General features: G+C 40.8%; 1 protein-coding gene across 1 annotated transcript in view; it reads right to left on the reverse strand.

Annotated features, from left to right (window-relative positions):
- Positions 1 to 19,842, reverse strand: part of C3H6orf118 (chromosome 3 C6orf118 homolog) — a 78,266-nt gene that overhangs the window by 6,857 nt on the left and 51,567 nt on the right. The window contains exons 6-8 of the mRNA XM_075200683.1: positions 17,133 to 17,197; positions 14,472 to 14,668; positions 3,107 to 3,160 (exon numbers count right to left, since the gene is read on the reverse strand). Of these exons, the coding sequence (XP_075056784.1) occupies positions 3,107 to 3,160; positions 14,472 to 14,668; positions 17,133 to 17,197 (316 nt within the window). The remainder of the gene's footprint in view (positions 1 to 3,106; positions 3,161 to 14,471; positions 14,669 to 17,132; positions 17,198 to 19,842) is intronic.

Below are 19,842 nucleotides of genomic sequence, written 5' to 3' on the forward strand. Positions count from 1 at the left end.
CAGCTAGCTCCCTTCTCTCAGCTAGATCTCAGCACCTGCAATCTACACTATTATCATATTCAACTTCATCAGTGTGTACATCATCCTCAAACAATACTAATTCATCCCCGCTGGAATTCACCATTACAGAAGTCTGTGTACTTTTCTGTAATTGCCGGTAATGGCCTTCCTCATGGAATTTGTAGTTCATTTTTATGGAAGAGCTGTCACGATTTTTTACAGAGCAAATGTCAAAATGTTGTGCAGACTCATCTGCATCACCACTGGGTGTCTTGGGAAAGCTAAGTTTTTTCCGAGAAGCAGTTGCCAGAGAAACTGAAGGAGTAGACGTCATTACAAGATGTTGATACCTCTTGGATCCTGGAGAAGCGAATTAAGTCTTAGATCTATAATTACAATATAGTTAGCCGATTTGCTTAGTTTTATTTCATCCATAAAATTTCTCTAGCTGCTTCTCAAAAAGTATAATTAAGGCAATCACTTGACTCAAGCTAACCATGTCTGAACTCTCTTCACAGGTGACTACTTCGCTGGACTAAAGAACATTCTCCTCAAATGCTAGTCTTCTTGCAGCTGCTGCATTCTACTACATGCTGTTGCAGAATCCCAAGAATTACCCTAAATTTTTCATGACACAAACAGCATCTCCTGCATGTCATTGTCATTTTCTAAACGTTCTCTAACACCAAGTTGATTGTGTGAGCAAAACAAGAAATGTGATGGAATTCCCCCCACTGCAATGCTCTAACAATATTGGTGTTGTTATCAGAAATCACATATCCTCAGGAGAGTCCAAGCAGGATTAGCTATGTTGCAATGACATCCCTTAGTTTTTATAACAGATTGTCAGCTGTATGCCTCTTAGTAAAGCCGCTGATACACAGAGTAGCCTACTTCTGAAAAATGTGACGTACTTGGGTACATACTGCTGCTGTTCCTGCTGGTGAAGGCGAATCACCAACTCAGTGGGCTGTCACAGTCATATAATCTTTAGTTTTCCCAGTTCAGCTTGTCCCCATATCTGTGGTTAAGTGTACAGTGGGTAGAATGACATTTTGTAGCCCAATAATTACATTTTTACTAACTTTCTGGTAGAGGTGAGTAATAGCTTTTCTAGTAAAATGGTGTCGTGATGGAATTTTGTAATAGGGACAGAAGACCTCAAGTAACTGTCTAAAACCAGCTGCATTAATAGTGGATATTGGCTGCAGATCTAATACTAACATAGTCCCCATGGCATCTGTGATACGCTATGTGACTGGGTGACAGCTTTCTTACTTTCTTTCTCTAGCAAAGGATTGCTTAACAGTCCGTTGTTGTAAACTACTAGTAGTCTTCTTCTGGATTGAAGATTCACCCCTAGTAGCAGCGGCAGCGGATTAATGCTCAATAATTATTCAGAGCAATCATGGTTAGTGGAGGAGTCATCTAGAATTAGGAACTTGGATCCAGGACTAACTCCCATCACTTCTGGGGATATTAATGATGAAGGTGTTGGGGTGTAGATTGCAGGTGCTGGGATCTAGATGAGAGAAGGGAGGTAGATGATGCTGGACTGCTTGTTGTTATTTTTGAACATAAGTTTCCGATTTTCCCAACAGCTTTCCATGAACTTGCTTCAAATGAGGATCCTAGATGGTTACGGTCCCTATCTCTACTGAGTGTAGCTTTAAAAACGCTAGAAATGGCTAGACAACTGTAGTCAGAATTTGTGTAAAAATAATTCCTCACATAAGAGGTGTATTTTTGGTCTTATGCCCAGGCATGACAATGGCCTTTTTCTTATCACATGCAAGAACTGCTTCTATTGGTGCAGGACTTACACAAACAACATTATCCTCATCAACATTCTCATTAGCGCCCTCATCAGCTACACAAATATCCCCCTCATCCTGTTGCAATTCCAAAGTGGCATCCTCAATTTGTGTATCAGCGGCTACACTTGGGTTGTTCATGCACACATCTGCAGAAATGCTGAAAGAAGCCTTCTTTATGGGTACACTATCACTCGTGGATATACTTCCTCAGGGATTTGTGTAATTTCTGAATCTAAACATACATTTTCCTCTAATGCCTTACTGTTTTCTTCCACCTCAGCTTTTACATGTAAAAATATTTGGGCACCACTTTTGAATGACAAGTTCTTGCTTTGTCATGACTGACCTTACAAGAAAATGCCTCCGTGACAGTTGCAAAGGCCTCATTCTTTCCTTGCCACTGCGTGTGTAGAATGGCATGTTGGCAATTTTATTTTTTCTGCAGATAACTTTGTCTGGATTACAGGTCTTTTTTTCTTTACCAAGGTAAAAGGTGGTTTTTTTTACATTTTTGTTTCCCTGACTTAACAACACTATTCACTTTAACATAGGCTTTAGCACTCTCCTGGTGCTCCTGGTCTTCTGTGTACTGTTGTGAATCCATTTTGATAACACAGTACAATGTGACTGTAGATTTAGATCAAGACTGCCTCGTTTTCAATTCCGAGGGCGCACAAGAGTACTCGGACCTGCGAAGTTCGGGTGTGCATGGTTCTCGGGGAACCGAACCAGAGCATCTCTAATTACAATGTATTATATGTCAGTAAAAGAAATATGGGGGCCAGAACATTCGCAGTTGCACCGTATTTGGGATTTCAGTTCCACCATGCTATTTATTTTTGTTCTTAAGACTTATCACAATGGAACTGAAAGCCCAAACTAGGTTTCATTGCCTCAGTGCATGCTGAAAATAAAAAACAGGAGCCACTGGAGCATATGAACACACATTGCCAGGACCCACTCTCTTGTCTGAATCCAGTCACCACAGAGCTACCAGCTACAGAGAAAGTTACACAATTTATTTAAGGCTGCATATCCACAACAATAACGTTTTCAGGACTACTCCACATGGTAGAAAGTACTATGTTTTGTCAAATATGTATATTTTGTGTCTAATATAGTTAATAGAAACCATTTGTAGGAAGTGGACATTTTAAATTTATTTTAAAATTATTACATCCTAAAAAATTAAAGAATCAAACATAATTCCAAGCATAAGCATGACTAAAAAAAACTATATATCACCTTATTCAATGCATTATCAAAAAATGTTTTTTAAGCTGCCTTACCTTATTTGCACCTTGAAGAAAAGCATTTGATGACTGAAGTTTCACAGTCTCTGTCTGCAATGTAAATTAAATGAGTTTCAGAAAATGTATATAGATGTGATACATATATAAAGGCATAACGTTAAAGAAACAATAGCTGTACTTTTAAAGAGAGGTATGTTCATTTTGACCCATCCATTTGCTGATTTGCCCTCTTTCACACCCACTTCCCCGACAAAGAGTTGAAGTAGACATCCCACAAGAACCCTTCCACCTTTTCCTCCTCCTTTGAAGCCCATGCCATACGTCTCTTCGCTCCACTCCACCTCAGTTTTGCTGTTATCTATCGCCCCCATTTCCTTGACAACTTGGCAGCCAGGCTTTCTCACTTCCTTTCCACTGATCTACCCTTATTCTAGGGGATTTCAACATCCCCATTGTCAACCCTACAGGTAACTTCCTTGTGTGGTCTCTCATAGTGGACATCATGTCCCACCCATCGCTACGGACAATCACTGGACATATTCTCCCATCTCTGTGATATCTCCAGCTTCTCAAATTCAGCAACAAATTCATAACCTCACTTGCCAAATGCACCCCCACCTGCACCCAAATACAAGCAAACACAGCAACACCTAAATGGCCTTGACCAGATTCTCTTCTCAACCACATTTAAACCACTCCTCTCTCCCATTTCTATTCTGCCCTGCCCTAATGATACAGTCATTTTCTACAACACTACACTTACCGCAGCCCTAGACAAGGCAGCTCCAGCCAACATACATCCTTTTCGGCGATCCAAACCACAACCCTGGCACTCCAAATAGACCCACTACAAATGTATCCTGTTTATTTACTTTACTGCCCTCTCTCGCCACGAAAACCTACTTTAGATGACATATGAACCCAGGCCATCAAACCCCACTATCCTTCCATTGTAAAACACATCTTCGGCCTCCACTACCACCTGTATGCAGATGACACACAAATCTACCTCTCTTTCCCGACCTCTTTCCTTTTTCATCCTGCAGTTCCAACTGTCTCTCTGCCATCTTCACCTGGATGTCGGTCAATATGTCTGAACAGAGGTCATCATCTTCCTCCTTCTAGTGTCACTACCCTTCCTCTAGTCTCCCTCTTTGGTTGACAACATCACACCTGCTAACCTGGTGTTATCATTGGCTCCGCCCTCAGCTTCACTCCACGCCGCATCCAGTCCCTTATACTGTCTTGTCACCGCCTCCTTTGAAACATTGCCAGAATACACCCCTTTAGCACTCAGAATGTTAATTTCTCTTGTCTTGACTACTGCAACCTTCTGCTTTATGGCCTTCCCTCACCCATATATCCCCTCTACCAATCTGTCCCAAATACAATGGCGAGACTGACCTTTCTCTTTCACTGTCCACATCCCCTGCACCGGCTCCCCATTACCTATAGAATTCAATTCAAGCTTCCCAACCTAACCTTTAAATCCCTGACCTACACCTCCCCTCCATACATCTCTGACCTCAAAATGACATACATTCCAGTTCACCCTCTACTATCTGCATTTGACCTATGACTCTCTCACTCTCTGATAACCACCTCTAACTCTCCCTTCAAATACTTTTCCTTCGTTGCTCTCCACTTATGGAACACACTGCCTTGTCTGACTAGACTCTTCCCTTACGTTCAATCTTTCAAGCGTTCTCTCAAAACCCATCTTACCTCCAGCTAATACTACTCCCTTTGCATGTTCTACCAGCTATAGTCCTTATCCCTGTTGTCATCCCCTACTATACTGTAAGCTTTCACAAGCAGTACCCTAACTACATATGTCTCATGTATGCACCTTCTTTATCAACTTTGTATGTACTTGCTCTATTTTTATGTGCGATTCGTATGCTTTGTTAAATTACAGCAATAAAGGATTTTCTATCACGGCAATAAGTTCTGATGAAAGAATCCTACTAATCAGTGGAGTAAGGTATACAAATCTGTACCTGGTGTATGAGTGATGCCAGGCCTGGACTTATATAAGCACTGTCACTTTAAGGTGATATGTGAAAACCATAACAGGCCTAAAATCAGCTGTGGAGGCTGGACAAATAAGTACCCTTCATACATTCATTCATAAAATAATATGCAAAATAACATCTTTAATGATGTTCCTGAATAAATCACATGCACCATTCTAAATATTATTGCAACACTTAATTAGATAATGAAAGCGGATGTTTAATTTGGCTGTTATATTTTAGTACAGATTTGCACTTTTCTGTAAAGTTGAGAAAAAACTCTCCATGTGCTAATCACCAGATCAGCATACTTTCCACAGAAATGTAAAAGAGTTTTTCCCTGGACTTACAGGCCTGTTTATCAAACAAAAATAGATTTTGCTAACAAAATCTGTGGATTTGGGCTTATTTTCACTTTGCCCTACATACTAACAGGGTTACCGCCAGCTTATACATGGGAAGGTTTGAAAAGGAGCATTTATGGGGTTGCCCATATGAAACAAACTTGGTGCTTTATGGCTGTTATACAGATGACCTGTTTATTATTTTGGATGAGAATATTAATTCACCAATTTAATTTGTTTCATATCTTAATCACAACAGTAATAATTTAAAGTTCACTCACACTATCAAGTCTGATACTATTAATTTTCTTGACATAACATTCTTGGTCAGAGACCATACAATTATCTCACAAAATAATAGAAAAAAAGTTGATGCTAACAATTATTTGCACTTTAAAAAGTGGTCACCACAGACCGTGGGTCAACAATTTACCCAAAGGACAATTGTATAGAATAATGAGGAATTGCACTTTAGAGGCTGGTTTTGATAGTCAAGCAAAACATATCATACATCCATTTCTAGAAGAAGGATATTATTATTATTATTATTATTATTATCATAGATTTGTAAGGCGCCACAGTGCTCCGCAGCGCCGTACAGTAGGGAAAACATGGACATACAAGGTAGAAAAAAAAACCTGTTCATTAGAGAGCTTACATTCTAAGTGGAAGAAGGCACAGCTGAAACAAGAGGAGCAAATGTGTCTCAGAGTGGAGATTGGGACAGTTGTGAGGGTGCATTAGTGTGAAAAGTGTTATCGAGGATAAGGTCACCTCTAAAAAAGAGATGGGTTTTCAAAGAGCATCTAAAGATTTGAAAGCTGTGGGAAAGTCTGATTGAGCGTGGTAGGGAATTCCATAAGTGGGGAGCAGCACGGGAGAAGTCTTGTAAGCAGGAGTGAGAAGTGGTTACCAGAGATGGGAGAAGGCGAAGGTCAGAGGAGAGAGGTAAGAGGGCGGGAGGGAGAATATTTTGATATGAGATTTGAGATGTATGCAGGGGTGTCACGGTTCTCAAACAGAAGTACAGCTAGGAGTCATGAATTCGGTGAAAAACACTGTGTTTATTTGCAGAGAGGTGATAACAGGTAATAAGGAGCAGTGATAAATACCAGGTTCCAGCTGATGCAGCAAGTAGCATGAAATGTCCAGAAACAATCAGGTAAGGACAACAGGAAATGACATCAGGATTAGGACAACAATAACCAGCAATGTGAGCTGGGGGAAACAGGTTTAAATGGACCACACCCAGGTGCATAGAATGATTGGTGAACAGGAGGGTTAACCCCTAATGCACACAATAGCAGCACCTCTGGTGAGTGGAGGTACTGCCAATACAAAACAATAATAGGACAAAAAGGCAGGAGCTGCCATGCAAAGCAGCATGTAGCACATAAGCTGAGGGCAGATCGTGACAGTATCCCCTCCCTTAAGGGCGGATTCCAGACGCCCAATTATCAAAAATGTCTGAATTCATCGGAATCATAATCCAGAATTGGGGGCCCGGCAGAAAAGTCCTCGTCCAAGGGCGGAAAGGCAAAGGAGACCATGCCAGTTGCCAGTTCAAGAACTGCAGAACCTCCTCTTCTCTTACGTCCTCCTCTCTTACGGGACTTTCTCGGAATTGGGGCCTGAGCCAACTGAGTGGAGCACAAAGGTATCTCTTCGCCAGGTGAGATGGGTGGACCTGCTGACAATACAGAGGCCCCGTAACAAGGCATAGCGGGAGGTGTTGGTGAAAACTTGTTGATCACTGCCTCGACAAATAGTTGTAAGTCAGAAAGAATGGGGTGATCAGACTCAACAAAAGGGTTTGCCCATTCCATAGCCTCTCCTCTAAAATGTGTTAACAAAAACAAAACTTGCCTCTTTGGGTCACTGGCAAGGCTAGGTACTGAGGGGAAATAAGAAGCACAAAACCTCAGTAGAGCACTAAACTGAGAAAGGTGCCCATCAAAGGTAGATGACAGCTCACACTTGGCACCCTTGGCAACGGATGGTTCGGACTTGGCAGCAGGCTTGACAGGAGACCCGGACTGGGCGGCAGACTTGGCAGCAGGCCCGGACTGGGCGGCAGACTTGGGAGCAGGCCCGGACTGGGCGGCAGACTTGGGAGCAGGCCCGGACTGGGCGGCAGGCTTGGGAGCAGGCCCGGACTGGGCGGCAGGCTTGGGAGCAGGCCCGGACTGGGCGGCAGGCTTGGGAGCAGGCCCGGACTGGGCGGCAGGCTTGGGAGCTGGCCCGGACTGGGCGGCAGGCTTGCCAGCACTTTGAGAAGCCTGAGGGCAGACAGCACTTTGAGAAGCCTGAGGGCAGACAGCACTTTGAGAAGCCTGAGGGCAGACAGCACTTTGAGAAGCCTGAGGGCAGACAGCACTTTGAGAAGCCTGAGGGCAGACAGCACTTTGAGAAGCCTGAGGGCAGACAGCACTTTGAGAATTCTGAGGGCAGACAGCACTTTGAGAAGCCTGAGGGCAGACAGCACTTTGAGAAGCCTGAGGGCAGACAGCACTTTGAGAAGCCTGAGGGCAGACAGCACTTTGAGAAGCCTGAGGGCAGAAAGCACTTTGAGAAGCCTGAGGGCAGACAGCACTTTGAGAAGCCTGAGGGCAGACAGCACTTTGAGAAGCCTGAGGGCAGACAGCACTTTGAGAAGCCTGAGGGCAGACAGCACCAAGTGGTAACTCGGGCTGGACCGCATGGACTGGCAACTCGGGCTGGACCGCATGGACTGGCAACTCGGGCTGGACCGCATGGACAGGCAACTCGGGCTGGACCGCATGGACAGGCAACTCGGGCTGGACCGCATGGACTGGCAACTCGGGCTGGACCGCATGGACTGGCAACTCGGGCTGGACCGCATGGACTGGCAACTCGGGCTGGACCGCATGGACTGGCAACTCGGGCTGGACCGCATGGACTGGCAACTCGGGCTGGAGGGACAGAACCCCCTCTGGAGCAGACTGTAAGAGCAGCGCCCCCTCTGGAACAGTCGGTAAGGGCAGCGCCCCCTCTGGAGCAGACTGGAAGGGCAGCGCCCCCTCTGGAGCAGACTGGAAGGGCAGCGCCCCCTCTGGAGCAGACTGGAAGGGCAGCGCCCCCTCTGGAGCAGACTGGAAGGGCAGCGCCCCCTCTGGAGCAGACTGGAAGGGCAGCGCCCCCTCTGGAGCAGACTGGAAGGGCAGCGCCCCCTCTGGAGCAGACTGGAAGGGCAGCGCCCCCTCTGGAACAGTCGGTAAGGGCAGCGCCCCCTCTGGAACAGACTGGAAGGGCAGCGCCCCCTCTGGAGCAGACTGGAAGGGCAGCGCCCCCTCTGGAGCAGACTGGAAGGGCAGCGCCCCCTCTGGAGCAGACTGGAAGGGCAGCGCCCCCTCTGGAGCAGACTGGAAGGGCAGCGCCCCCTCTGGAGCAGACTGGAAGGGCAGCGCCCCCTCTGGAGCAGACTGGAAGGGCAGCGCCCCCTCTGGAGCAGACTGGAAGGGCAGCGCCCCCTCTGGAGCAGACTGGAAGGGCAGCGCCCCCTCTGGAGCAGACTGGAGCTCAGGAACAGAGACAGCGGCTGAAGACTCAAAACTGGACACAGTGGCAGGAGACTCGGAACCGGACACAGTGGCAGGAGACTCGGAACCGGACACAGTGGCAGGAGACTCGGAACCGGACACAGTGGCAGCAGGCTCCAAGCTGGAGGCAGATGATGTGACCTCAGAGCTGGAGGCAGATGATGTGACCTCGGCACAGGAGACAGAGGCTGGCACCTCGGCACAGGAGACAGAGGCTGGCACCTCGGCACAGGAGACAGAGGCTGGCACCTCGGCACAGGAGACAGAGGCTGGCACCTCGGCACAGGAGACAGAGGCTGGCACCTCGGCACAGGAGACAGAGGCTGGCACCTCGGCACAGGAGACAGAGGGAATGGGTGCCTCAGGACAGGCGGCTGGAGCTGGCAGATTGGGTCTCTTCGCAGAGAACAGGAATGCTGGAGCATAAACAGATTTGGAGTGCCGAGAGGAAACAACAGGAGATGGTTCAGTAAGCTGACGTGGTCTACGGACAGGACAGTCCTGCAAGAAATGTGCATTGCTGGCACAGTAGAGACACAGTTTGTTGGTTACTCTGCGCTGTCGCTCCACTTCGGTCAGATGGGGGCGTGGCCCACTTGTGAACCGGGCATTAGTTAAACTGCAGTTGTTGGTTAAATGCAAATTTGACATGGTATTATTGCAAGGTGTTGGCAGCACGGATTCAGCAGCAGACAGAGTTGGCTGGGTCAAATCAACAGCATTAGATTTCAGTGAAACCGTCTCTGATAGTCTCCTGAGTGGGTCCAAAAGCAAAGCGGAAAATCCGGCCAGCTGGGAGCGCAACAATATAATGTCCATTTGTAAGGTTTGTAGCAGGGGTAATTCCATGATAGGTAAAACAGACATGTTGCAAAAGACAATGAAAACTTGATTGCAGCAAAAAGGTCCCAGAAAAAAAAACAAAAAACTTTCACCTGACTCCAAAGCTGTTTTTTGGGCTGGTTATGCTGTCACGGTTCTCAAACAGAAGTACAGCTAGGAGTCATGAATTCGGTGAAAAACACTGTGTTTATTTGCAGAGAGGTGATAACAGGTAATAAGGAGCAGTGATAAATACCAGGTTCCAGCTGATGCAGCAAGTAGCATGAAATGTCCAGAAACAATCAGGTAAGGACAACAGGAAATGACATCAGGATTAGGACAACAATAACCAGCAATGTGAGCTGGGGGAAACAGGTTTAAATGGACCACACCCAGGTGCATAGAATGATTGGTGAACAGGAGGGTTAACCCCTAATGCACACAATAGCAGCACCTCTGGTGAGTGGAGGTACTGCCAATACAAAACAATAATAGGACAAAAAGGCAGGAGCTGCCATGCAAAGCAGCATGTAGCACATAAGCTGAGGGCAGATCGTGACAAGGGGTAGTGTTGTTGAGGGCTTTGTAGGTAAGGGTGAGCAATTTAAATTAGATTCTGTAGGATAGCGGGAGCCAGTGTAGGGATTTGCAAAGTGGTTCAGCATATTTGGAGCGGTGAGAGAGGAAGATCAGTCTTGCAGCAGCATCTAGGATGGATTGAAGTGTTGATATATGGGTGTCAGGAATGCCAGATAGCAGGAGGTTGCAATAGTCAAGACGGGAGATGTTGAGAGAATGGATAAGAGTTTTGGTAGAATGTTGGATATCCCTCAACTTTGATACAGGAAGCCTATCAAGAAGTAAGAGTTCGAGATCATAGTGATTTAATAAAGGTTCTCTGACACAAAGGCTAATGTCAGAAGAAAAGAAAATATTTTTTTTTTTACTTTTGTGTCAAAATTTAATCCTGCCTCTATGAGTATTATAAAGATAGTCTATAAGAATGTTTACAAACTTAAGCAAGACACTATTCTAAAACCCCTGTTAGGAGAATGAACAGATGCTATTTTTAAGAAGAACAAAAATCTTAGAAATCTGATAGCCCAAATTGTTTTGAGAGAAGAAAAATCTGGGTCTCAAGAATCCTCTCAAACTAAGGAAACTGAGATGTGGCTTCCTACACTTTCTTTAGGGTGCTACAAATGTAATCACCTTAGATATACAACATGTAGATCTATTCAGAACAGAGCAGCCAATTTCACTTTAGTGTGATGAAGACGATTTATAAAATTAAAAGTTCACAAACTGTGAAACTACGTATGCGATATAACTATTAAAGTGTCCCTGCATGGTTGCGAGAACCACTGGTTCATTAAAACAGCGATTCATGGGACATAAAATATACTAAAAAGACGTAATCCACGTAGGGCCAGAGTGATTAAGGTAAGCAAAGTATAAAATCAGTAACTTTTTACCTGGGCAAAACCATATTGCATTGGAGGTGGAGGTAAATTTAAAATTAGGGGAAAGATTCATAGTTGGCATGTCCTAGATCAACTTTAAATTTCAGTGTAAAAATAAAGTTAGCAAGTATTTGTGTGCTGTATGAAAAAGCAGCCAGTATTTAACTTATGTGCAAAAAAATAAACTAAATTGCACCCCCTACACTGTAACATGGTTTGTCCAAGATCAAATTTACTCCTTTTTTTGCTTTGCTCTCCTTAATGATTTAGGCCCATAATGATTCAAAGCATTTTCAATTAACACTTAATGGAAACTCAGAAGGTCTAAAATGAACAGGTATAAAATTTATAGATCACAACAATCATGGGGGAGATATAAAAGATTGTATAATATTTCCCAATGGACTCAACGAAGCATTAGAATACACAACTCTTCTTTTTGATTGTTTCAGTGTGTTTTTTTTGTTTATTAATAATTTATCTGATTATATTGACATTCAACTTCTTTAAACTGATCCAATTAATGAACTTTTAATTTTGACATACTCATATATAAAATGGTAATATATATATTATATAGAATGTCTATGTGATGAAACCTTTAGGATACAAAGCAATTGAAAACTCAGTATATAATTGTTGAACTAAACTCATTTCATTGAGGTGTGATATTAACTTTTTGTCTATATATAAATATATTGGTATATGTCTCTTTAAATTTAGTTGGAAATTAGGTATTAGAACAATTAGTAATAACAAAGTCTCTGGGTTTTGATAATTATTGTTATAATATACAAAACATGTCATGGAATTAGCTGCAGTAGACCAGGGAGATTTTGTCATCCATTCACACAGCTCAATAGCCATAACTAACTAGGTTTCTAGCCTTCTACCATGGATTGTGAGTACTATAACAGTGTGTACTCTTATGGCTATATTGAGTCATGTGGATTTTTAGATGTATTATGAATGGACCTCTTCTACTTGCAGTTGCTAAATGTTATGCTATAGATGTTTTATTCATTGAGAGAATTCACAGTACACTTATACAACAAAATCTTTTTACGTCGTTTTTATTATACTTGGTGTGCAATACAATCTAATATATTTATCTATATCAGAGCATAAAAGTTGCCATCTGTTATATATTTTTATATAATCTATTTATAATGTTTTATATTTAATCTCATTAATTTATTTTTCCTTTTATTTCTATTTATTTTATAAAAAGCTATAGATACAATGGCACTCAAGGGCTAATCTCTCAAATTCTAAATAATAAAATAGATTTGTGGATAAACTGAATACACTGTGTAATTAAATCAAACATATATAAATACCATAAAATATCTGCCACAAATAAGCTCAAAATTGGATATAGAAAAACAAATCTACATATAGGATTAAAAAACATCTATATAACTTTATCCACAAATGTTAAGAATATTTTCAAACTAATATTCTATTATCTAAAAAACATTTTATAGTCAATAATGCCTTTATATAACCATAAATATTTTGACATATACACACACAGGTGTCCAAAATATTCAGTAAAATTGCTTCCAAACAGTATATTAAATGTATCCACAAATCTATTTTATCATTTAAATTTTCGCCTTTGAGTGCAGTTGTATCTATAGCTTTTTATTTTTCTACCCTATTTGGGGATTGCAGGGTACCCACAACGAGCAGCCAAGAGCTACTTTGCATACCTAGTACTGAAAAAATACATTGTTTTCTATTTATTTTATATATTATACGTTGATTATTATTTATTACATATTTTCACATTTCCTCAGTGCTCTTTGCTTCAATTTCTGTGTTTTGTTTTACCATCAGCAACAACCCTGTGTTCACCAGCTATTGCCATTCACATAGACATTAATGGGATTAGGGAAAATATGATCTTTATCAAGCAAGGATATTTTTTTTTTCTCGTTATGATAGTTTTTCTTCAAAATTTAATCCCAGGAGAATCTGGGATTTCAATTCCATTGCAAACATGCAAATCAGCCCATACATGTTCACAACAACTGAGATTGCCTCGCAAAAAGCTGCAATTAATAATTACCTTGGAAAGGAAAATAATAAATAGGCAACTTTAAGTCATACAAGCAAAGATAAAGGTTGGTCATGCTAAATACAGATTTGAACCTAGGTACAGTTCAATCATTTTCAAACCCAAAATAGTTTATGGACATGGTCAGAGACACATAGCATCATTACAATCTGGGTTTTTATGGTAGAGAAACAGATATCTTTCTCAAAGAAATTTAGGGTGATCAATCTAGTTTCAAGCAATAGGGGAAACATACAAGTAGTAAATCCCAAATAATGTAAAATTTATAATTATATCATTTAAAAATGCATGGTAAGTCTAACAAATGTTGTGTCATTTTCCTTTATTTTTATTATTCTCAGAGTCAAATGGAGTGTGATTGTGTTAAAATGGTGAAATATTTCTTAATTTTATTAGATTACCTATATATGTCAATTAAATAATACTAGAAAAAAACATTGGTAGGCACCTTAAATTAATGTAATGACTAAATTACTTTATTAACAGAATTCAATAACTTTTGTATACACTAAATTGCATGTATAAATTTTAACAACGGAGTATTGTTAAAACCACCCAGCAGGTCACATGTTCCAGGTCACCCAGCAGGTGCACAGGGAGAGTTCGCCAACTGTCAGAGGACAATGGTAATGCATTTTTGTAAATGGCAGGTGGACGTTTTGCGACATAACTCTGAAACCATGCAACCAACTACTACGCCAATAATTTTCTGCAAATCAACAGACCAAGACCTTTAATTTGGTATATATGTTCTGCTCAGACAACGGCATCATAAATATAAGCCACTCATAAAAGTTGTACTTATGCTACTAATATGGTCCACATGGGTTACCATTCATTTTTATTGTTTAGTAAATATAAGGGTTAATGCACCCTCTAGAATATTAAAAGTACAGAGGATTATAAAGAGGTACAAAAATTTACACTGATCTTGAAATGCAAAAGTGACTTCTAATTTCCCTATCTGCAGTTGGGGGTAATTATTCCTTATAATACATATGTGTCCATAGTAATAATAATGAATTGATTCATCAATGCAATATTTGTAAAAATATTATTTAAAGGGTTCTACATTAATAATATAATTATATTTGGGCATTGCATTTAAAATTACCTTTACATCTTTGATATATTGCTTTGTTGCTTCAGCATTTTGTGCATGGGTCATATTATTCCTTATTTCGTGCTCTAGTGTGTTCACTTGCAGCCATGTTGCCAATACGACACTTCTCTTCGACACAAATGTCTCTCTCTCATTTGCCAAATATGACTCCTTGGTTGATTCTTCATTTGGAGACTGCAGTGGAAGCTCTGTCAATAACACAAAAGTAGTTAATTGTTTGTTCAAGAGAAAACAATCTACAAGATAATCAATCATCTTGCAGTTTAAGGAAAACACCATAACACAATAAATACTTGTGCTTGACAGATCAAAAGATAAAGACTTAAATGTGATTTTTGTCTTCCACAAATCTCATGAATTTTTACTTCCAGGGGAAATGCATTGGTAGGTTTCTTTAATACATAAAAAAGACAGACATTCCCTAATTTACATGAATCACAGAAATTTCTTGGAGACAATAGACAGATTTTGTCTTAAAATCTTTCCAACATGGGTAACCACATTACAAAGTCAACTGTTTTTTAATGGACTACAATAGTAGATTAGCAGAGCTGGTTTATTAGTTTGAATTGGTTGCTCCAAGATCAGAAATCTGAATGCCTATTCCTGCTGTTAACATCAACTGATGGAGCAAATAAAAAAAAGTATTAGCACTCATCCTAATATAGCATTATTGTTTATCTACTTACGTTGCTGCAGACAGATCTGAATTCTTATGTAATTAAATTAAAGTAATTAGTTATCTAAAATGGGCATTTCATATTAAAACCAAATGCTGTTTTAAAGTTTGGTTTCTTGGGGATGTATTTATTGAACTGCAATAAACCACAAATCTATATAAAACAGCTGTTTTCACCAGAATGTCTATCATAGCACTCTGTCCGAATCATCATAGATTTTAGAGATTTCTCCAGCCTCAATCTTCTGATGTTTAGGGCTATTCCCATAGACCTCTAAGGGACAACAACAAATGTCAATTCATCAAGCAGAGAAAAACTTAGCTTTGTTCTTCATAATGGAGAATGATTATGTTGATTTATATATATTGTAATGGGGTTACTGTCTTTTGGGGTAGACGGCTGCATATCAGACAGATCAGCCAAGGATATCACACCAGTCAATTATTTTGGTTTAACTAGCTGTGGCTAGTTTTATTCACCAGGCATAAATACAAAAAACAGAAGCAAAAGTCCTAGCCTATCTGGCTTCTAACTTATACAGGGGAACTGCCTCTCTAAAGTGAGGAACCTAGTGTCCTACACACATACAAAAAAAAAAAAGAAGAACTTGAAGATCACAAAATGTAGTATCTCTCAGGAGTCACCTGACCTCCACTCCAGGTATTGAGAGAGTGAATGAACTGCTAGCAGCCTTTGAATAGCACCAGGTGCAACTCCTGATTACCAGCAACTTTCTAGCTTGTTGGAAAACCCCAAATGGGCCTTTTAAATGAAGCCCATGCTTCACTCTCCCCATTCATACCCCAGGGACCTTATACTGGCTATTCCTACAGCCAAACACACACTATTTGGGAAGCATTTTCCCCTCACACAGACAATCTCCCTGGTGTTTTTAAAACACAAACAACAGAAATTCAGGACTTATATAACCTGACATTTACTACTTTCCCAGTGCTTCTGTCAAAATAAACACACACAGTTTTTTTCAAATAAGCACACAACGTTATTGAGGAGAATACATGTTGAAGATGATTTATAGTTCCTATAAATTAGCATAAAAAATATAGACAACAGTGAAACATTGCATGCAGCTAATGTAACAAAAAATAGCTAAAAGATATTACAAAAGGAATTAGTGTACTAGCTATTGTATTTATATGCTTACATTGCTGCAAATATGCCTGTAATACTTATGAATAAATTAAAGGAACTAGTTTGAAAATAGTTTTAATTATCTCAACACCACTTTTAAAATAATTTGTAAAACTAATTACTTTAATTATTTTATTTCTGAAATGTTGAGTGTATTCGCAGCAACATTGCACTAATGAGATTTTTAAGCTGTTGTTTGGTAACAGGGTTTTGTGATGGCAGTAAAATTATATTTGGTAGGAGAGAGGAAAAGGAGTGGATTATTATGCAAAAAGATGGTTGTTTTGTGATGGCAGGGAGATCTGTTTTGTGGTCAGGCTCAGATATGTGGAAAGGCCATCGAGTCTTGAGCCTTGTTTGACAAAGTTGAAGTGGCTGTAGTCTTTTTCTTGTTTTATAATTACACCACGTGTTTCCGTTATGAATTGCATGCCATAAGTAAGCAGTTTAATGACTGAAGAATATATTTATTTTATATTTGCCTATTTTTCTACATTGCTTCTGAGAGATCTGGAGGAAAGGTAGAAAAATACTAGCTGGATAGGTGAAGCAATTGCATTTCCCAGCACCGCAAACCCCAGTAAATATCAAGTGACAGAGACATGACGAGACTGCATCATCACATTCCTGCATTACATGAAATGTGGTCCACAAACACAAGCATTAATGAAAAAAGAATGAACATTCTACAAATTCAAATAAAGTGCATACATAACAGCTGCTAGGAATATGGATCAATGATCCCTTTCACTAAGAACATATTTTTTCTACTGGAATAATTTTAAATCACCACATGCTCAATAAATTATAAAATATTTACCTTCATTTGTATCTGTGTCATTGCTTAATGTATTTGTCAACTCAGTCTTCAAATTATTCCTTAGTCTAAAAAATGGAGTGAAAGAACGGATTATTTACTGACAATTCCTTTTCTTCCAGAGATCCGATTGTCCAATTGACTGTTCCAAGAATAGAGTATTTGTGATTTGTATTATTATGACACTAGCTGAAGTACCCAGTGTTGCCTGTGTTTAAAACATCAAGTTATTAAGTTAATAATGAGTTAGAACCTCTTCCAACACACCTATTAGGTGGCTGCCCAGTGCCGTTTTTGTTTTTATATAAAATGTTATCCAAATCCATCCAGTGGAAGGCCCAGAACAGGCTCCCCGGTTTCTGGCTAGCGTACACGAGCAGGAGGTCTGAACAGGACCCAGAACCTCCTAAAACCTGGTCAGGATTCAACTGGACTACCTTTCATTGGTTTCATCCCAATCAGTACAGGGGTGTCCAAATACATAGCCAGACAGACAAGCAAGCCAAATCCATCAAATGGATGGACCAGAACAGGCTTCTCAAGCAAAGCGTACACCAATAGGAGGTCCGACTGCGACCTCAACCTGCTACTATGTCTTCTGGGATGCAGTGTTACCAGTCTGTGAAGTTTTTGTCCAAATCCATCCAGTGGAAGGCTCAGAACAGGCTCCCTGGGTCAATGTTCTGCCGAGCGTACACCAAGAGGAGATCTGACCGAGACCCTAACCCCCTTAAAACCTGCCCAGGATCCAAATGGATCACCTCGCACTTATTTTATCCCAATCAGTGCAGGGGTGTAACTTTGCTCATCAGTGGTAACATATACATAATGCTCTATTTTTCTGTAAGAAATGTACAGTATTTTCTTATCCATTCATTGAGGGGAATTAGCCGTGATGTTCCTCGGATTCCTGTAAAAATTCCGCGGCCGTGATTTTCCAAGGAACATCGCGGCTGACTGGATTCCCCCCATAGATTGAAGTTGATATATAAAAAAAACAAGGATGTCGTGTCATAAAATTGACTATAATTATTCTCCTTCGAACTCCATGGCAGCCATAACTATGGGTAGCTTCCTTTCCCAGGTTAGGTAAAGAATGGTATCAAAAAACCCACTCCAGATAGTATATAAGGTAGCTTCTCTTCTTCTTCTGTGTATTTGAGTGACTTCCTCAAGATTAATTGGAAAAAAAAAAATGCAACAATAAAAGCATGGGTAGGAAACTGGGCTGCCATGGAGTCTCTCGTAGAGAAGGAATTAATGGCATATAATTCATCTTTTCTCCTTCAGTTTGCATAGCAGCCATAACTATGGGATGAACCTAAGCTTGTACAATTGGGTAGTACAAATGATGAAAAAACTCAGCCAGATATTCTGCAAATGAAAAAGATTTATCTGGAAGCTCAACAAAGAACATTTCTTCCAAACTGAGCATCCAAGGTGGATAGGATATCTAGGTGACAATGATTAGTGAAAGTATGAATAGAGGACTATCAAGCTACTTTGCAAAGATGTGCTACCGAAACCGGAGCCTTGCTTTTCCAACATGTTGCCACTGCCTGAGTCGAGTGGGTTCTGAGGATCTCTGGCAGACTACAACCATTACTCTTCAAAGCCTGTTTACTAGCTTCTCTTATCCAATTGGTGATAGTATGTTTAGAGAGAGCATACCCTCTTCTGGGTCCAGCCTTAAGCACTAGGAGCTGTACTGTGTTCCTGACTCTTTCAGTTCTAGACAGATATATGAAATTTGCTCTCACCTGATTTAGTGAATGCTATTTTCTTTCATTTTCATCTTCTGGGTGTGGCTAAAAGGATGGCAGGACTACTTCCTGATTAATGTGGACCCTACATACAACCTTCATCAGGATTCCGTATTAGCCCTGAGTACCATTTTATCCAAGTAGATCTTGAGAAAAGCTTCCTTGCACCAGTGCTTGTAACTCTCCCACTGTGAGCAGATGCTTCAACTTTCATTGTCAGCCTCTTCGAGGGGACTTTCTGCAGAGGTTCAAAATAATAAGACATTCGAGCATTTAGAACTTTATTAAGGTCCCATGTGTCCAAGAATACTCTCAAGGCTAACACCAGTACCTTAAGAGTGTAAGGCCTTTTCTGAGCCCAGCCTGGAGGAAGTCCAGGAGCTGCTATTGGATCCAATCTGGAGTCACACCAGGAGACAAACTTCTTTGAGATCCTGTAATAGATAGCTGAAGAAATCTTCCTTCTTTCCTGTAATGTATTGATTACCAGTGTGGACACCCCTTTTCTTCTGAGTTGGTTCCTCTCAATTTACATGCTATCAAAGCCAGTCTCTCTGGATTTGGATGCTGAATCTCTGAGCATTTCCCTGGCTATTGGAAACCACATATGGCAAGGCCAGAATAGATAAATTTCTATCACTTTTGCCTTTTCATATCAGATTCTTTTTAGCATGCAAGTGATCAATGGAAATAGAGGTAAGACACTCCAAATGTGAAATGTCTGTTCAATAGTCAAATCATCTGTCTCCTATGCTTTTTCATCCCTGTTTTGAGTGAAAAAAACAGGGACCTTTGCAATCCATTTTGTCACCATGATGTCCTCTTTCCAATAGCAGCTGAAACACCTCCTGGTGGAGAGACCACTCTCCTGGGTGAATCTGTTTTCAGCTAAACTACTCTGCTACTACATTCTGTTCTCCTGCTATATATAGTGCTAAACTAAATAGTGC

This window comes from Mixophyes fleayi, chromosome 3, assembly GCF_038048845.1.
Source record: "Mixophyes fleayi isolate aMixFle1 chromosome 3, aMixFle1.hap1, whole genome shotgun sequence".
Classification (NCBI taxonomy): Eukaryota; Metazoa; Chordata; class Amphibia; order Anura; family Limnodynastidae; genus Mixophyes; species Mixophyes fleayi.